At 32.6% G+C, this 14017-nt stretch overlaps 1 protein-coding gene across 1 annotated transcript; it reads left to right on the forward strand.

Annotated features, from left to right (window-relative positions):
• The first annotated feature begins 10070 nt into the window (after nucleotides 1–10070).
• Nucleotides 10071–12368, forward strand: LOC149189235 (putative LRR receptor-like serine/threonine-protein kinase At5g48740). The gene is made up of 9 exons (XM_089410160.1): nucleotides 10071–10109; nucleotides 10192–10315; nucleotides 10449–10523; nucleotides 10661–10776; nucleotides 11017–11119; nucleotides 11228–11296; nucleotides 11464–11632; nucleotides 11836–11968; nucleotides 12084–12368. The coding sequence occupies exons 1-9, from the start codon at nucleotides 10071–10073 to the stop codon at nucleotides 12366–12368; spliced, it is 1113 nt and encodes a 370-aa protein (XP_089266286.1).
• The last annotated feature ends 1649 nt before the right edge of the window (nucleotides 12369–14017 follow it).

Below are 14017 nucleotides of genomic sequence, written 5' to 3' on the forward strand. Positions count from 1 at the left end.
AAAAACTCACCCATGATGTGATTTTTTTTTTTTTCTTTTTAATTAGGTCCATGTTCCACTCCTAAAGAAAATATTCTAAGAAAACGACATGTCTAATGGTGTAGGGCCACAAGCATAGATGATATTCCTTATAATTATCTCATTTATTTCATAAGAAATCGAGTTATTAGAATATCTAGATAAGGATACTCATCCTTGTTTTACCAACCTTAAAACAATGCATATATTCACACATTCCAAAGCTACTATATAAATTTTCTCTCACCTAATCCTTGAAGGTGACTCTCATCTTGTTATTTCCCTGATTATTGAGATCCTCTATGGGTCCTCCTCTCTCAAAATTGCCAAAAGCTAGAGACTTGAAAGCTCCTTGAATCTCATTGAAAAACTCCTTCCTTGAATTTGTGTTGCCCTTCCCTCACATATCCACAGATTGGATAATTGATTCCTTGATTGAATAGCCAACAAAGGTTGTGATACAATCTTTATGTTCAGCTACTCTTCCTGGTCTTCCTTCCCCCCTTCCTTATTAAAACAAGAAATATAGGAAATAACAACTCAAAATATTAGTACCCTAAGGTGGTGGGAAAGAAATGAGATAAATGGAGTTGGGATATAGTTATATTTTCCTTTACTTTCATACTAACATTACTTTTCTTGTTAGCAAAAACTTTGTAGCTCAACAAGGCTATTATTTTTGTCTCTTGTTGCTAGTCTCTTCCTGAGTGGGGCAACAAATGGTTATGCTATCTATTTTTCATGGACAATCCTCTAGTTTTGTAAGTTCTCAATTCTCTACTTTATAGCCTCTAGTTTGGTTTCCAATTTGCTTGACCATAGACAATAACTTTCCTAAACCAACGTAAATCTTTTCTATTATAATTAAAGACAACTTACAAAAAAATGATACTATCTAAATGGCACGTCTTATCATTTCCCCGATTTGTGGCTCATATGCCTTACAAATAGTTTGTTTAATGTCCAAACCCTTGGAATTTTTCTTTGAAGCATGTTTTGGGTGAGAGAAATACCCTTAGACCACTACATTAGACTTGTAAACAAATTTTAGGATTTAGGGCCTAAGTCTCTTTTTCTCATCCACAAAACGTGTATTTGACTAGGAGACTCATCCATGGTGCAATGAAATAGCTTTGAGTTGAGCTAATATGAGACTCATGAGATAGATATCAAGGAAATCCTTAAGAAACCATATTTAACTTAAAATGTAGAAACCCTAGTGAACCATACTATTCTTAAATTTCCAACCATAAAATTTTTAGTGATACTTTTGTAAAAATACTCAAATTTATAAGGATTTTATATAGTTTCTAGAAAATTTTGGAGACCTTTAGCGTGAAATATCTTTATCCTATATAATTTGCATGAATAATTTTAGAAGGAAAAGGAAAATGGTAAATATATTTTTGGTAAAATAAAGGATAGTTAACCCATGGGATAAATTTCTCCCCTAAGTTTTTCCCTGATAAATCTTCCTCTCGAGGCACTTATTTAGGTCCTAAGAACCTAAGTTTTAGCATTGAATGTTGTTGTGGTATATAAGACATATCATCGCTTCACAAAGCCTTAGAATTAAACTCATAGGCCACTCACTAGACAAAATTGCTTATGGATGCGGTGTTCAAATTTGAGGCCCCATGATTCTCTTGTGAACCTTAAGCATACAATATACGATATACTTATTCTTTTAGTTTCTCAATAAAAAAGGAAGACTTAACATATAGCTATGGTAGTTTCCATTTATGTTTTATAGCTAAAGAAATCATCAATCTAATTGTATTTAACTTAGATATAGGTGAAAATGTTTATTCATAACCAATTCTCTCTTTTTGTGAGTAACCTTTTGCAACCAACGTGGCCTTATATTTGTTTATACTTCCATCAACATTAAATTTGGGTTTGAACAACCGTTTGGTTCATATGGTATTTTATTTTCAGCCAATTATATTAATTCACAAGTATCATTTTTCATTATGGACTTATATCTTCCTTCATTACATCTCTGCATTGTTTATGCTCATTAACTTGCTTGAAATTCAAAGGTTCTATGACATTCATTACCTTAGTCATTAAGGCATAATCTTTAAATCTTATTGGTGGTTGATTTTGATGTGATGACCTTCTTCGTGCTTCATCGCTTTCATCTCTTCTAATGCTTTGTGATGAGTCATCTCTTCCTCTTGGTGTGTTTTTGTTGTTAGAGGTTTCCGTGTCATTGCATTCTTCCTGTAATTTTTGTTCCTACTTATCATTTGTTTCCTCTTTTACATCATCATAATAATGAAGAATTTGCCATGCATTATACATATCCTCCTTATGGCCTTCATCTATATGCACATGAAATAACACATCTATCCTTGCAAAAATTTATGTATGTAGGGATCAAACAACTTGTATGCTTTATTATCATAATAGTAACCATTGAAAATAAACTTGATAGTTTTTGCATCAAGTTTTATCCTATCTTATTTCAGAACATGAGAGAATGCTTTGCTTTTAAATATTCTTCAATGCCTTACTCTTGATTTATAACCATAAATAGCTTCAAAAGGAGTCTTATGATCTAAAAAGTTTGTTGGACTTATTTTCCAAGTAAATGTAAGTGCTAACAGACTCGGTCCGAAAATCATTAGTAGGACTTTTACCTTTTAAGATTCGTTGTGCACATTCTACTAGGGTTTCGTTCTTCCTTTCAGTTACTCCATTTTGTTTTGAAGTATGTGGTATTGTGTATTATTGTAAAATTCCATGGGATTTGTAGTACTTGATGAATTCACTTGAAGTGTATTCTACCCCTTTGATCGGAGGATTTTGATGTATTTTCTTGTTTAATTTTCAACCAGACTTTTGAATTCTTTAAAATATTCAAATACATCACTTTTCTTTCTCATGAAGTATATCCATGTATATTTTGTAAACTCATCAATAAATATCAAGAAATAATATGCTCCACATAATGATCTTCTTTGCATAGGACCACACACATCTTTATGAACAAGTGTTAGACTAAGGGATACATTAAGAGTGGGGGTGAATTAATGTAATGGAAAATTTAACATTTCAAAATCATTTCATCAACATTGAGTATATATTAGTGCATCAATAAATACATATTAGAGTATTTATGCAACAACTCCACACAACAACATTGTTTCACAATCAAAATTTGGACAACAAGTTTGATTCTGCCTTGTTGATTTCGTAACAAACTCCTTGCTACTCCTCCACCTTCATGCATTAAGGTTATCACACTTCTTGATATATCTAACATGGTCAATATTCAACATGTGTACTCCACAATTCTCATGGCTTGCAAAATTATATTGCCAAATTTGCATCATTATCTATAATTTTGTTTTCTTTTTTCCTTTTTTCTTACCACATTTTAGCTCCTTCAAAGATGTGACACACCACTTCATCATTTAGTTCTTGGTTGAATTCACACCATAGGGCTAAATCTACAACAAACAATGCACTACTAGCCACTCTCCACACAACATACCATGGAGACAAATTTGTGATGGAAACACACACATTTCGCTACACTTCACCTCTATGTGGCCAAGCAAATAAAGACCCACAATTTAGTTTAAGGAGATATTTGTAAAAGAATCACTTACATTCTCACATAAATCATATATGAACTATCTACCCATGACCATTACAACATATATGTGTTGATTTCTTCGGCAATTCAATACTCCTTTCACCTTAATAATCAAGATCATTGTGCTTTAGAATACTTATTAGAACCTCTCCTGAACCCCAATATCACATTGCTTTAATATGTTATTCCCATTGTGATTTAATGTGTTGATCTCCTTTTATGGCATGTAAAGTAATACCCAATCAAGTTCTCATTCATCTATATATATATATATATATATATCCACTTCTTATGCATGCTTTTAACATTAACATGATACAACAAGCTTACGGCTTGGGCGTTTTAATCTAAGATCTGTCCCACACAAATTGTGCAACCACTCACTACACCAAACATGACCTAAAACAACCACGCCAAACATTACCCACAACCACATCAAACATGGATCTTTCACAAATTCAGCTCCAACCTAACTTGGCACAGCAATAATGCCCTCAAATTTGGCACCCTTGAATCTTATACCAACTCAGAAAATATAGAAGGCAAATTATTGGAAGAAAAGTTGCAGTTCACTAGTGAGACAATCACTCATACTTGCATTCACTAAGATAGAAATCACATACATATATACTATTACAATCTAGTTGAGCAATTTTCTAGAGTATAGGATCTTAAAACTAATAAGGACTAATTAGGAAATCAATCCAAAAAGAAACATAAGAAGTTTTAATAATAGGAGAATCTTCTAAATTTCTCCATTATTCTAATGCTCTTTGCCATGGAGATTCTTTACCAATGATTCACCAATATCACAATCTATATAAAAATCATATGGAGGGAATTTATTAGGACCACTTTTATTCTATATAGAGGAATCATATGAAGAAAATCAAATCAAATCATCTAATTATAGCATAAATTGGAATCATATAAAGGGAATTCAATAAGACCATTTAGTCTTTCTCTTGAACACCATTTCTCAAATACAATAAAACTGTGCTAAAATGGAAATGTTCTTTCCTACTAAATTATTTATCAAATTGTTTAAACAATTGCAATGAAATTTTTAAATACAATCCAAATATTAATTTAAAAATATCAATGCAATATTCAATTAAAAAAACAATAATTTAAAATCCTAATTATATATATATATATATATATATATATATATTAATTACCATGAAAATTATATGTATAATAATCAATGCACATTCCATTTGAAAAAGAAAATCAGATGATTGTGACCATGGGTTAAATTTGATGGGTGCCTCTACGAGTCAAGGTATTTTTTTATGACGTTTTTATTTTTAGACTACCCATCACATGACTTTTAATATTTATTTATACAAGTTTCATTTAATTTCAAATTGTACTTATAATTGTTGCAAATTTTCCATTTTCTATTGTACCAGTCCACTCAAGTCTCATTGTTACATTTTTTTAAAGACCTGGTGATCAAAATTTTCTGCAAATTTTCCAGACTGTTGAAATTTCTACCGTTTTTTTGAAAGATGGAAATAGCGAAAAAATAAATAGAAAATATGTATAGAAACAACAAAAAATAATATTATAAAGTGAAAAAGATATATATTCATAATTACTCTCACATGAAAATAATGATGGTAAATATTGTTGCAACAAATTTGACAAAAATATATGTATAGAAACAACAAAAATTAATATTATAAAGTGAAAAAAATATATATTCATAATTACTCTCACATAAAAATAATGAATGTAAATATTGTTGAAAATAATGAATGTAAATATTGTTGCAACAAATTTGACAAAAATAATTCACTTAACAGAAATTGAAACACACATACCATGTTTTCCATTTAAGTCACTACGATGTTAATCTCATTAAAAAAACAATAATTGTGAAATAAATTTCAAACCAAAAACATAATGTGCATGAAGTATGAAATCAAACAACTTAGTAAATTAAGACCTTGTTCTTTTTGTTTTGTTCTTCCATATAAAGCAAACAAACATTTAAAAAAAGGAATAAAAGACATAGCTTAACAAGAATAAACATTAAAAAAAAGAATAAAAGACATAGCTTAACAAGAATATCTAATGGACATGCCAAATTGAAAAGAACAAACTTACATATATTGTAAATGATCAAGGTTTCCAAGTTGAGGCACCAGACTACCAGAGAGATCTGTATTGACCAAGTCCCTGCAAACATAGCAAAATTAGCAAAAGTGTAAAATAAAAGCCAGCCCAAAAATGATGCACAAATATAGGAAGATAAGATTACACTCTATTAACACGGTTATCCCCATCATAGGTGACATAAAACCAGTAACATGCACTAATAGTATGATCCCAACTTTGAAATAGATTATAAGGATCTTCTAAGTTTCTCTCCAATGTAGTAAGGGCATCACCTGTCAGAAATAACTTGAATCGTTTCAATAACTTGAAAGTTAGGATTAGGATTAAGTTTAAGTAAAGTTGCAACTGCATTTTTCTCCATTATATATGATAAGTGTTATTTAATTTTAAATTTTATTAAAATATTTTTGGTCAATATGATAAAGATTAAAGAATAAGTATTTTTATTTTTTTCTGGTTTTTAAGCTTTTTTAAATCATAAAATAATATTTAATTAATTGTAGCTATTGGATAGAGTCTTATTGCTATAAAAACCGCTAAATTACTCTAACCAACTACCCATTCTTACAATAAAAAAATCGAAATAAATATTTTTTAAATCATAAAATATTATATAATTAATTGTGGCTATTGGATATAGTCTTATTGCTATAAAAGCCGCTAAATTACTCTAACCAATTACCCATTCTTACAATAAAAAAATAGAAATAAATATATCATTGGTATATTCAGAATTTGGAATAAGGCTCATGCGTAGTTAAAAACAATAGTCAAACTCACTCACGAGAGTTTGGTCTCTCACCAGAATGTTGAGAGAACATTGGTTTTGTCCAAATTATAGCCTATATTAAAACAACATCCATTTTTTAAGATTATGATTCAAATATTGCAATGGACTCTAAGGAGACTCGCGGTCATTATCAGTTGGATCAGCTGAGCCTGAAAAGAAACTCGCCACCACTACAAGCACCAGGATTTTCCACATAAAGCTCATTGTCAAAGAAGCTTCTAGCAAAGTATCTAAGTAGCACAACAACCAATTTCAGCCGTTTGTTTTGTTTGAAGTATTCAAAACACCATGGAAGGGAAGCCATGGGATGGATCAATCTCCAAACCGCCCGTCCTTCTTTGCTTCTTTACGAATTCCATGGAATTGAAAAAAGGTGCTGGGATAGAGTTAGGGGTAGCTGCATGTGAATGCTTTATCATAAGCTCCAAGTCTTGAGAAGGTGGCTCAAAGGCCCCTCGGAATGTGGGCAAGAACAATAGACCAAAACTGAAGAAAATAGCGTGAAAGAGCGTTACAAGGCCTGTTTCCATAGAAATAGGTAACATGGTCCATCAGGGGACCGGTATATAAATGACGATTTTCTAAGAGTAATAAAGCCTAAAATATGGGGTGGGGACCTGGGTGTGATTTTAGGATACTTAGATTTTTTTAACATATCAAAACTTTGTGCTCTATAATTATTCAATCCTCTGTAATTATTTAATCTCTTCTGCATTGATTAATTTGCAATGGTAAACATTTTCGTTTTACACACTCAGCAAAGCATGGAGAACTATTGTGTCAACTTCTATTTTGTAAACAAAATAATCAAAATGCAGAGAACAAAGTATGACTATTACTTATTTGGTTACTTGGTTGGCTGAGTTGTAAGTTTTGTAGCATTCGAAGTTCCAGACTTTGCAGAGTTTTGCTTATGCCCCTGCTCCCCACGGGAATTCACATTCTGCATTAACTTACAGTTAATTGGAATTTCGCACTTGAAAGTTGCAAGAGAATCACCATGATGGCATAACATAACTAGGCATTGGGTAGCTAGGAAGTCACCAAGCAGATTAATTGCTATACCACTCGAAAAATTAAAATTGAGACATTTATGATTTCGTCCAGTAAGTTGAAACAATGCAATACGGATCTAGAGATCATTAAAAAAGATATTAATGAATCACAATTCACGATGATTTACTCTCACCGTTCAGCTTTAAATTTTAACCACGATGCTCAGACATCAGCGCACAATTATCGGTTTCCTATTCTAATTTCAGTCAACTTGCCAAGCCTTGTTATATATATATATAAAATAATAACTTTTTATTTTTTAATATGCCGTCAGGTTGACGTTTTCAAAAATTATTGACCAGTTAAAAATGGATTATTGACAAGTTACAAATGACGTGGAGATTTTGAAATAGATAGTATTTTACTTGTACAAATGCTAAATACAGGTATACGTCGTCAAATTTATCCCCTGTATTTGTGATAGACACTCGAAATGAAAATAAAATTAACTAAAATAAAAAAATAAATCTGAAATGATTTTGATGCGCACTAAAATAAAAGATAATTTGAAACAAAATGTGTGGACGTGGGCTGCCGACGGGTTGTACGTAAAGAAACACTAGGGTAGCCCACTGGTTGTACGTAAAATTCACAGCCAAAAAAATTCAAAATTAAGAGATTCGATATTTTGGTTTGTACATTAGCTCATCCACATAAAGACACTCGACTAAAATAAAAGATGTTTTGAAATTTGGTTTGTACATTAGGCTGTCCGCATAAAGTACTCACATAAAAGTATGATTTAGATGAAATAGTAAATTTTAATTCAAGTGATATCAAAGGTTTATATTTATTAAAATTGAAATGAATTTAATTGCCATAGGTATAAAATAAAAAACTATTTTAAAATGAATAAGCCTTTTACATTTAATTAAAATCCAATAACATACAGAGTTATATTAAATATCATAGCTATGTTAAATATTTATATATTTTTTCTAGCTAATAATATCAGATATTCATAGTTATATAAGAATTTTATACTAAAAATTATTAACCAATTTAGAAGCCTCATAATGACCTTCGGTCAAACTGGAACAATATGTGGCCAAGAGAAAAGAGAAAATGTCGAGCTTTTTTCTGCAACGGACCCCGCGTGCTTTGAATCGAAATTCTTTGCCTCCCCCGCCCGGGCAGAGAAGAGGACAACCCTTGGAGAGACCCTTATCCAAGAGACGGTCACATAGACAGTGCAGAAGAAATATATTAGGGAGAGGTGGAACAGAGCGAAAGACCAGGGAAGCACTGGTAAAGAAAACTTTTTAGTTCACGAGATACAGGCAACCATTTTTTCCAAATCCTCCTTTCAGTCTACCGTTAGATCTCTGAAGCGCTTTTTTTTTTAAAATGGGTGAAACTATGGACAAAATTCAGTATGGCAAATGGAGCGGTTGGATAACGTGAGTCGGATTGCTCTTGAGTTTATTGTCTCTTATATATGCTCAGCCAGGCATGTACTAACTAACAGTTTATTGCCTCTTATATATGCTCAGCCAGGTATGTACTGACTAACCTTTCTAACCGGAAGAATCGTGAGTTAATATTTGTTGTTTTATAAGGCTCATCGATCATTAATTTATCAGACGTAGTTGACAAGGTATTGTTTTGTTAATTAATTTCTGGTGGCGCGGAAGGATTTTTGAGTATCCATTGCGGAGGGAAAACGAATCAAACTGTGGAAAACAATATAAGATGGGTCACCGATACTAACTACATAGACGTGGGTCAGACAGCACAGATCGAAGCCTATGATGTCGATGTCTCTTCTTACTTGCACAATCTACGGGTGTTCCCAAAGCCTCTTGAAAAGTCTTGCTATCAGTTGCCTGTGGTCCCTGATGTGCCTTACCTCTTAAGATTATGGTTTGCCGTTGGAAATTACAGTGGATTCAAACAACCAACGAGCTTTGCTTTCTCTATTGAGACACCGGGGATGGTAGCTATGGGAAAAGTAACAATCATTTTTAGAGAAACACCAGTTCGTAATGAAACAATATTTGTTAGTTCTGGCAGAGTGCTGTAGGTTTGTTTGATCAGAACCTCGGAGGACGATGATCCCTTTATTTCTGCTATCGAACTGAGGACGCTCCAACTAGGGATGTATCAACAGGCTAAGCCTGGAACAATGTTGATGTCACGATGGAGATTTGATGCTGGTGGAAATTCTAGTCTCAGGTGAATATTTTGGACTCTATGTATTTACTTATGGAAACCTAAGCGTCATAATTAACCATTTGGTGGTAATGATATTTTTTTATGGAAATCTGAGTGTCATAATTAACCAGCTAGTCGTGTTGATATTCATTGTAACCCATTTTTTCACGGCCATTTAATAAATTTAGATATTTCCATGGCGGTAGGAAAATGATTATCTATATTATATACCACCGATACCACATGACTAAATGAATTTTGATCTGTGAGAACCAATATTGATGCGGTACAGTTGAGCACTTTTATATTTTACCCGTGATGACTGAGTTGAATGGCTTCGTATGGTTGATAAAACAGGTATCCAGAGGACTAATTCGACCGGATCTGGGAATCTAGATTAGATTTTATTGTTTTTAATTCTACTAATCTGGGAATACAGTTTGTGAGTTCTAACGGGCACATTTCAACAAATGATACTAAGGAACTTCCTCCACCTGCTGTGATGCGAACGGCAGCGGTTATAACGAAGCATAATCTTCAATTCAATGTAGATATGAGCCCTGGTCACAAAGTATTACTGCTATTATATTTTGCAGAGCTCCAGAAGCTAAATATGACTCAATTGAGATCTTTTTACGTGAATTCCCATCGTCGCTTTAGCGCTGATAGTGACTATTGTTATGTATCGCAATACAGTCGGGAGAAAAGAACAGGGTTTTGACAATGAAAGAACTGTGTTGGAAGAGGAACACAGATTTTTCGTGTCCGAAGGTTAGGAAATGCTATCAATATTTGATATGTTATAATAATAGGAAACGTGCTGGTAATCGTCCTTGTAAATGAAATTAAATTAGAAGGATTTTGTGCGTTGACTGTTAATAACTTAACCCCCACTGAATGTATTCCAGACTACCCAATGGTTGTGGTGCCAAATCCGACAAAGTCCCGTGCCTTCACTTTTGAAGAGATGATAGCGGCCACACAAAGCTTTAGTCGGGAGATCAGACGAGGGGGATTTGGATCGGTGAACCTAGGAGTATTGCCCCACGGAGAAAACATAGCAGTAAAAATGCTCTCGAAGTTCTCCCAACAGGGAGTTCGGAGATCCTAAATGAGGTGATTCTCATATATTTCTTTATTTCTTTAATCATATAATACGGTTTAATTTGGATTATGTAACGATGTTTAACCATACAGTTTTGGCTGCACTTATGAGTAGTATATGTATTTATAATTCATGCATGTTATTTTACTCCATGAACAGGTTGATCTTCTTTCCAGAATTCATCATAGGAACTTGGTATCTCTACTGGGTTATTGTAACCAATCCAGAGAAGTTATGCTTACCTACGAGTACATGCAGGGAGGTTCCTAAGGGATCACCTTTACGGTAAATTATGTTGATGACAGATATGCTTGCTTGAGTCGATAGAATACACCAGGTAACTAACACGTAATGTTATTTTTTTTACTAGGTCCTATCGCAGGACATTCGAAACTAAATTGGAGAACGAGGCTCAAAATAGCTTTAGATGCAGCGCACGGTAACTATTTCTCTTAATTACTTTCATGCAAAGGACATTTTTATGATCTGAATGCCGGTTATTAAGTATTCCTTAAGAGGACAAATAATGCGTAACCACATATCTCATGCTATCCAGTATCCACCCACCCGTGGTTTTTACTCAATGCCTGGAATACCTACACTTAGGTTGTAGCCCAAGGATAATTCACAGGGATATAAAGACCGCCGACATCCTTTTAGACAGCAATATGAATGGAAAACTAGCCGATTTCGGTCTTTCAAAGATAACAAATGATGGGGAGGCTACTCATGTTACCACCGCAGTAAAAGGAACGTTCGGATACCTCGATCCAGAGTACATATCTTCCTCTTTTTGCAATATTCTTTATGTTTAACAAGTTCAATTCGAGTACTGACATATTTTCCATCGTGCTTGAGAAGCTTTCTTTAATTTTTTTTCGCGGCCAGCTTTCAATTAAATATTAAGAGGACAGTGAATTCGTTTTTTTTTTTCCACCGTACTTGATTATATCAGTTTCTAAGGGGACACTTTCACAGGTACTACAGCACTGAAATGTTGACGGAAAAGAGTGATGTTTATAGTTTCGGAGTGGTTTTGCTGGAAATCATATCGGGTAGACCGCCCATAGATCCAAAACTAGTTGAAGAGGAAGTAAACATCATTCACTGGGTAAGGATTCGTATCATCAATCACCAAAATTAGAATATTTAACGGCTTTGACAAGAGAATCTTTTGTAGTGGCTGTTCGGGTAAACATTAACAATAATTATTGGCATATTTATAGGCAACACCGTATCTAGCAGAAATAAATGAAAATGGTAGCACAGTAAGGGAAATCATAGACAAGAGGCTGGGCGACAGTTACGACATGCAATCCATGACTTGTGTTGCCAAAGTAGCGATGAGATGTGTTCAGGCGGGACACTCTTGTAGACCCAGCATGAGTGAGGTAGTGGCAGAGTTGAAAGAGGGCATGAAAGATGAGGATTTGTTGATCGGCGGGGTGGATTCGAGTGAACTTGAAGAAATGGAGTGGACTGATAACAGCTGCAACATTTCCCAAATATGAAGATAGCTTCTCAACTCGTTAGATGAAGAACAATTGGAATCTGGCGTCTGAGTAAAACCTACCAGATGTCACGATGACATAATTTTACATTTTGGCCACTTTTTACGTGCTTTGGGTGATCTTAAAAATAACTCTGAAGCCCGGTAAAGGAAACGCCGAGATGAACTGGAATTGTCAGGTTGATTTCTGTATATTAGGATAGAATATGAATTTGAATGCGGTTGTTAACAACTTGATTGATGAACTCAAATTATGTAAACAGATCATGGCTTTAACGTTATATTATTACCCTACGCACATGCTAGTAAATTATAATTTTATTTTAACATATATATAAATATAAATCTCAATTATAAAGATTTATCTTTATTTTATGAAGAAAATTTTAATGCGTAAATAAGTTTTTTTCAACACATGCGTAAATAAGTTTTTTTCAACACGAATTTTATCAAAAGAATTTTATCGAAGGAATTTCAATGTGTAAATAAGTTTTTTTCAATAAGAAAATATCATGATTTATCAATATTATATAAGCTATGATTTATTAATATTATATGAGCTATTTTATATGATATAACATTTTTTAAATTTATCAATTTAATTAAAAATTAAAATAAGTATAATATTTTTGAGAGAAATTTCAATTTTTAATATATGATAGTGGAGATATTAACTTTTATCTGTCTTTTAATTATTATCTAATATTCATCATTTTAGAATAAAATTATGAATTAATTGGATTTAGATCCTCTATTAGTGTATAGTTGAGATAGTCTTTTAACTAAATAAATTGTGTAGCTCATAAAGTTTATTTATATCTAAGCAAATCTTAAAGTATTTATATCTAATATTATTCATTAAATAAAATATATAATATAATTTTAAGGTTTAATAAGTTTAAATGAGATTAGTATTAAAAATATTTTGCAATATTTTGTGAAGGTTAAATCCCTATTATTTCATTAATAATTAAATTATTATTTTTTAAATCATATTCCAAAATAAACAAATGTATTGACATATAAATAAATTATTTTCACTTAATGTATACATTAAATCATTTTTTATATTTATAAATATAGAAAATCACTCTTAAATTTACAATAATTATCTTACTTACCCATTATGCATTCCTAATACATATTAAGTATATATTATTTTGAATAATGGATTGTAATGTCCCCAGAAAAACTGTAAATATTTTTATTTTACCACAGTAAGAAACAAACTGGATAATTATTGTTGTTATTGTTTGAGTTAAACAATATTGTTAATTATTGAAATAGAAAATGGCTTGAGTGATAGCAGACCTTATAACTTCTCATAGAAGGAAGTTGGAAAAAGGCAGTTGTCGGGAAAACCCTAACTACCTCCCCTAGCTGTGAAGTGCTCCAAAAGAAAAAGGAGTGAGGGGAGGAAAAACCGTGTTGAAATGTCAGACGGTAAGGGAAAATGCTAAGTCTAGTGATGACCAGATAGCATAAGCACTGAGTGTGAAAACTTGCAGAAGACAGAGGTCTTGCGAGCAAGCTTGGGGGGAGATTTGGTCCTGAAGACAAATCTCATGGACGGGTGGTTGAAAAGCAGCAGATAACAAAGGTGACTTCTACCATTGAGTTCTCTACTTCTTGGAAACTCAGGTAAGCAGT

Source organism: Pinus tabuliformis, chromosome 3_1 (genome assembly GCF_031772625.1).
Source record: "Pinus tabuliformis cultivar Carrire ecotype Pingquan chromosome 3_1, CPIR1, whole genome shotgun sequence".
Classification (NCBI taxonomy): Eukaryota; Viridiplantae; Streptophyta; class Pinopsida; order Pinales; family Pinaceae; genus Pinus; species Pinus tabuliformis.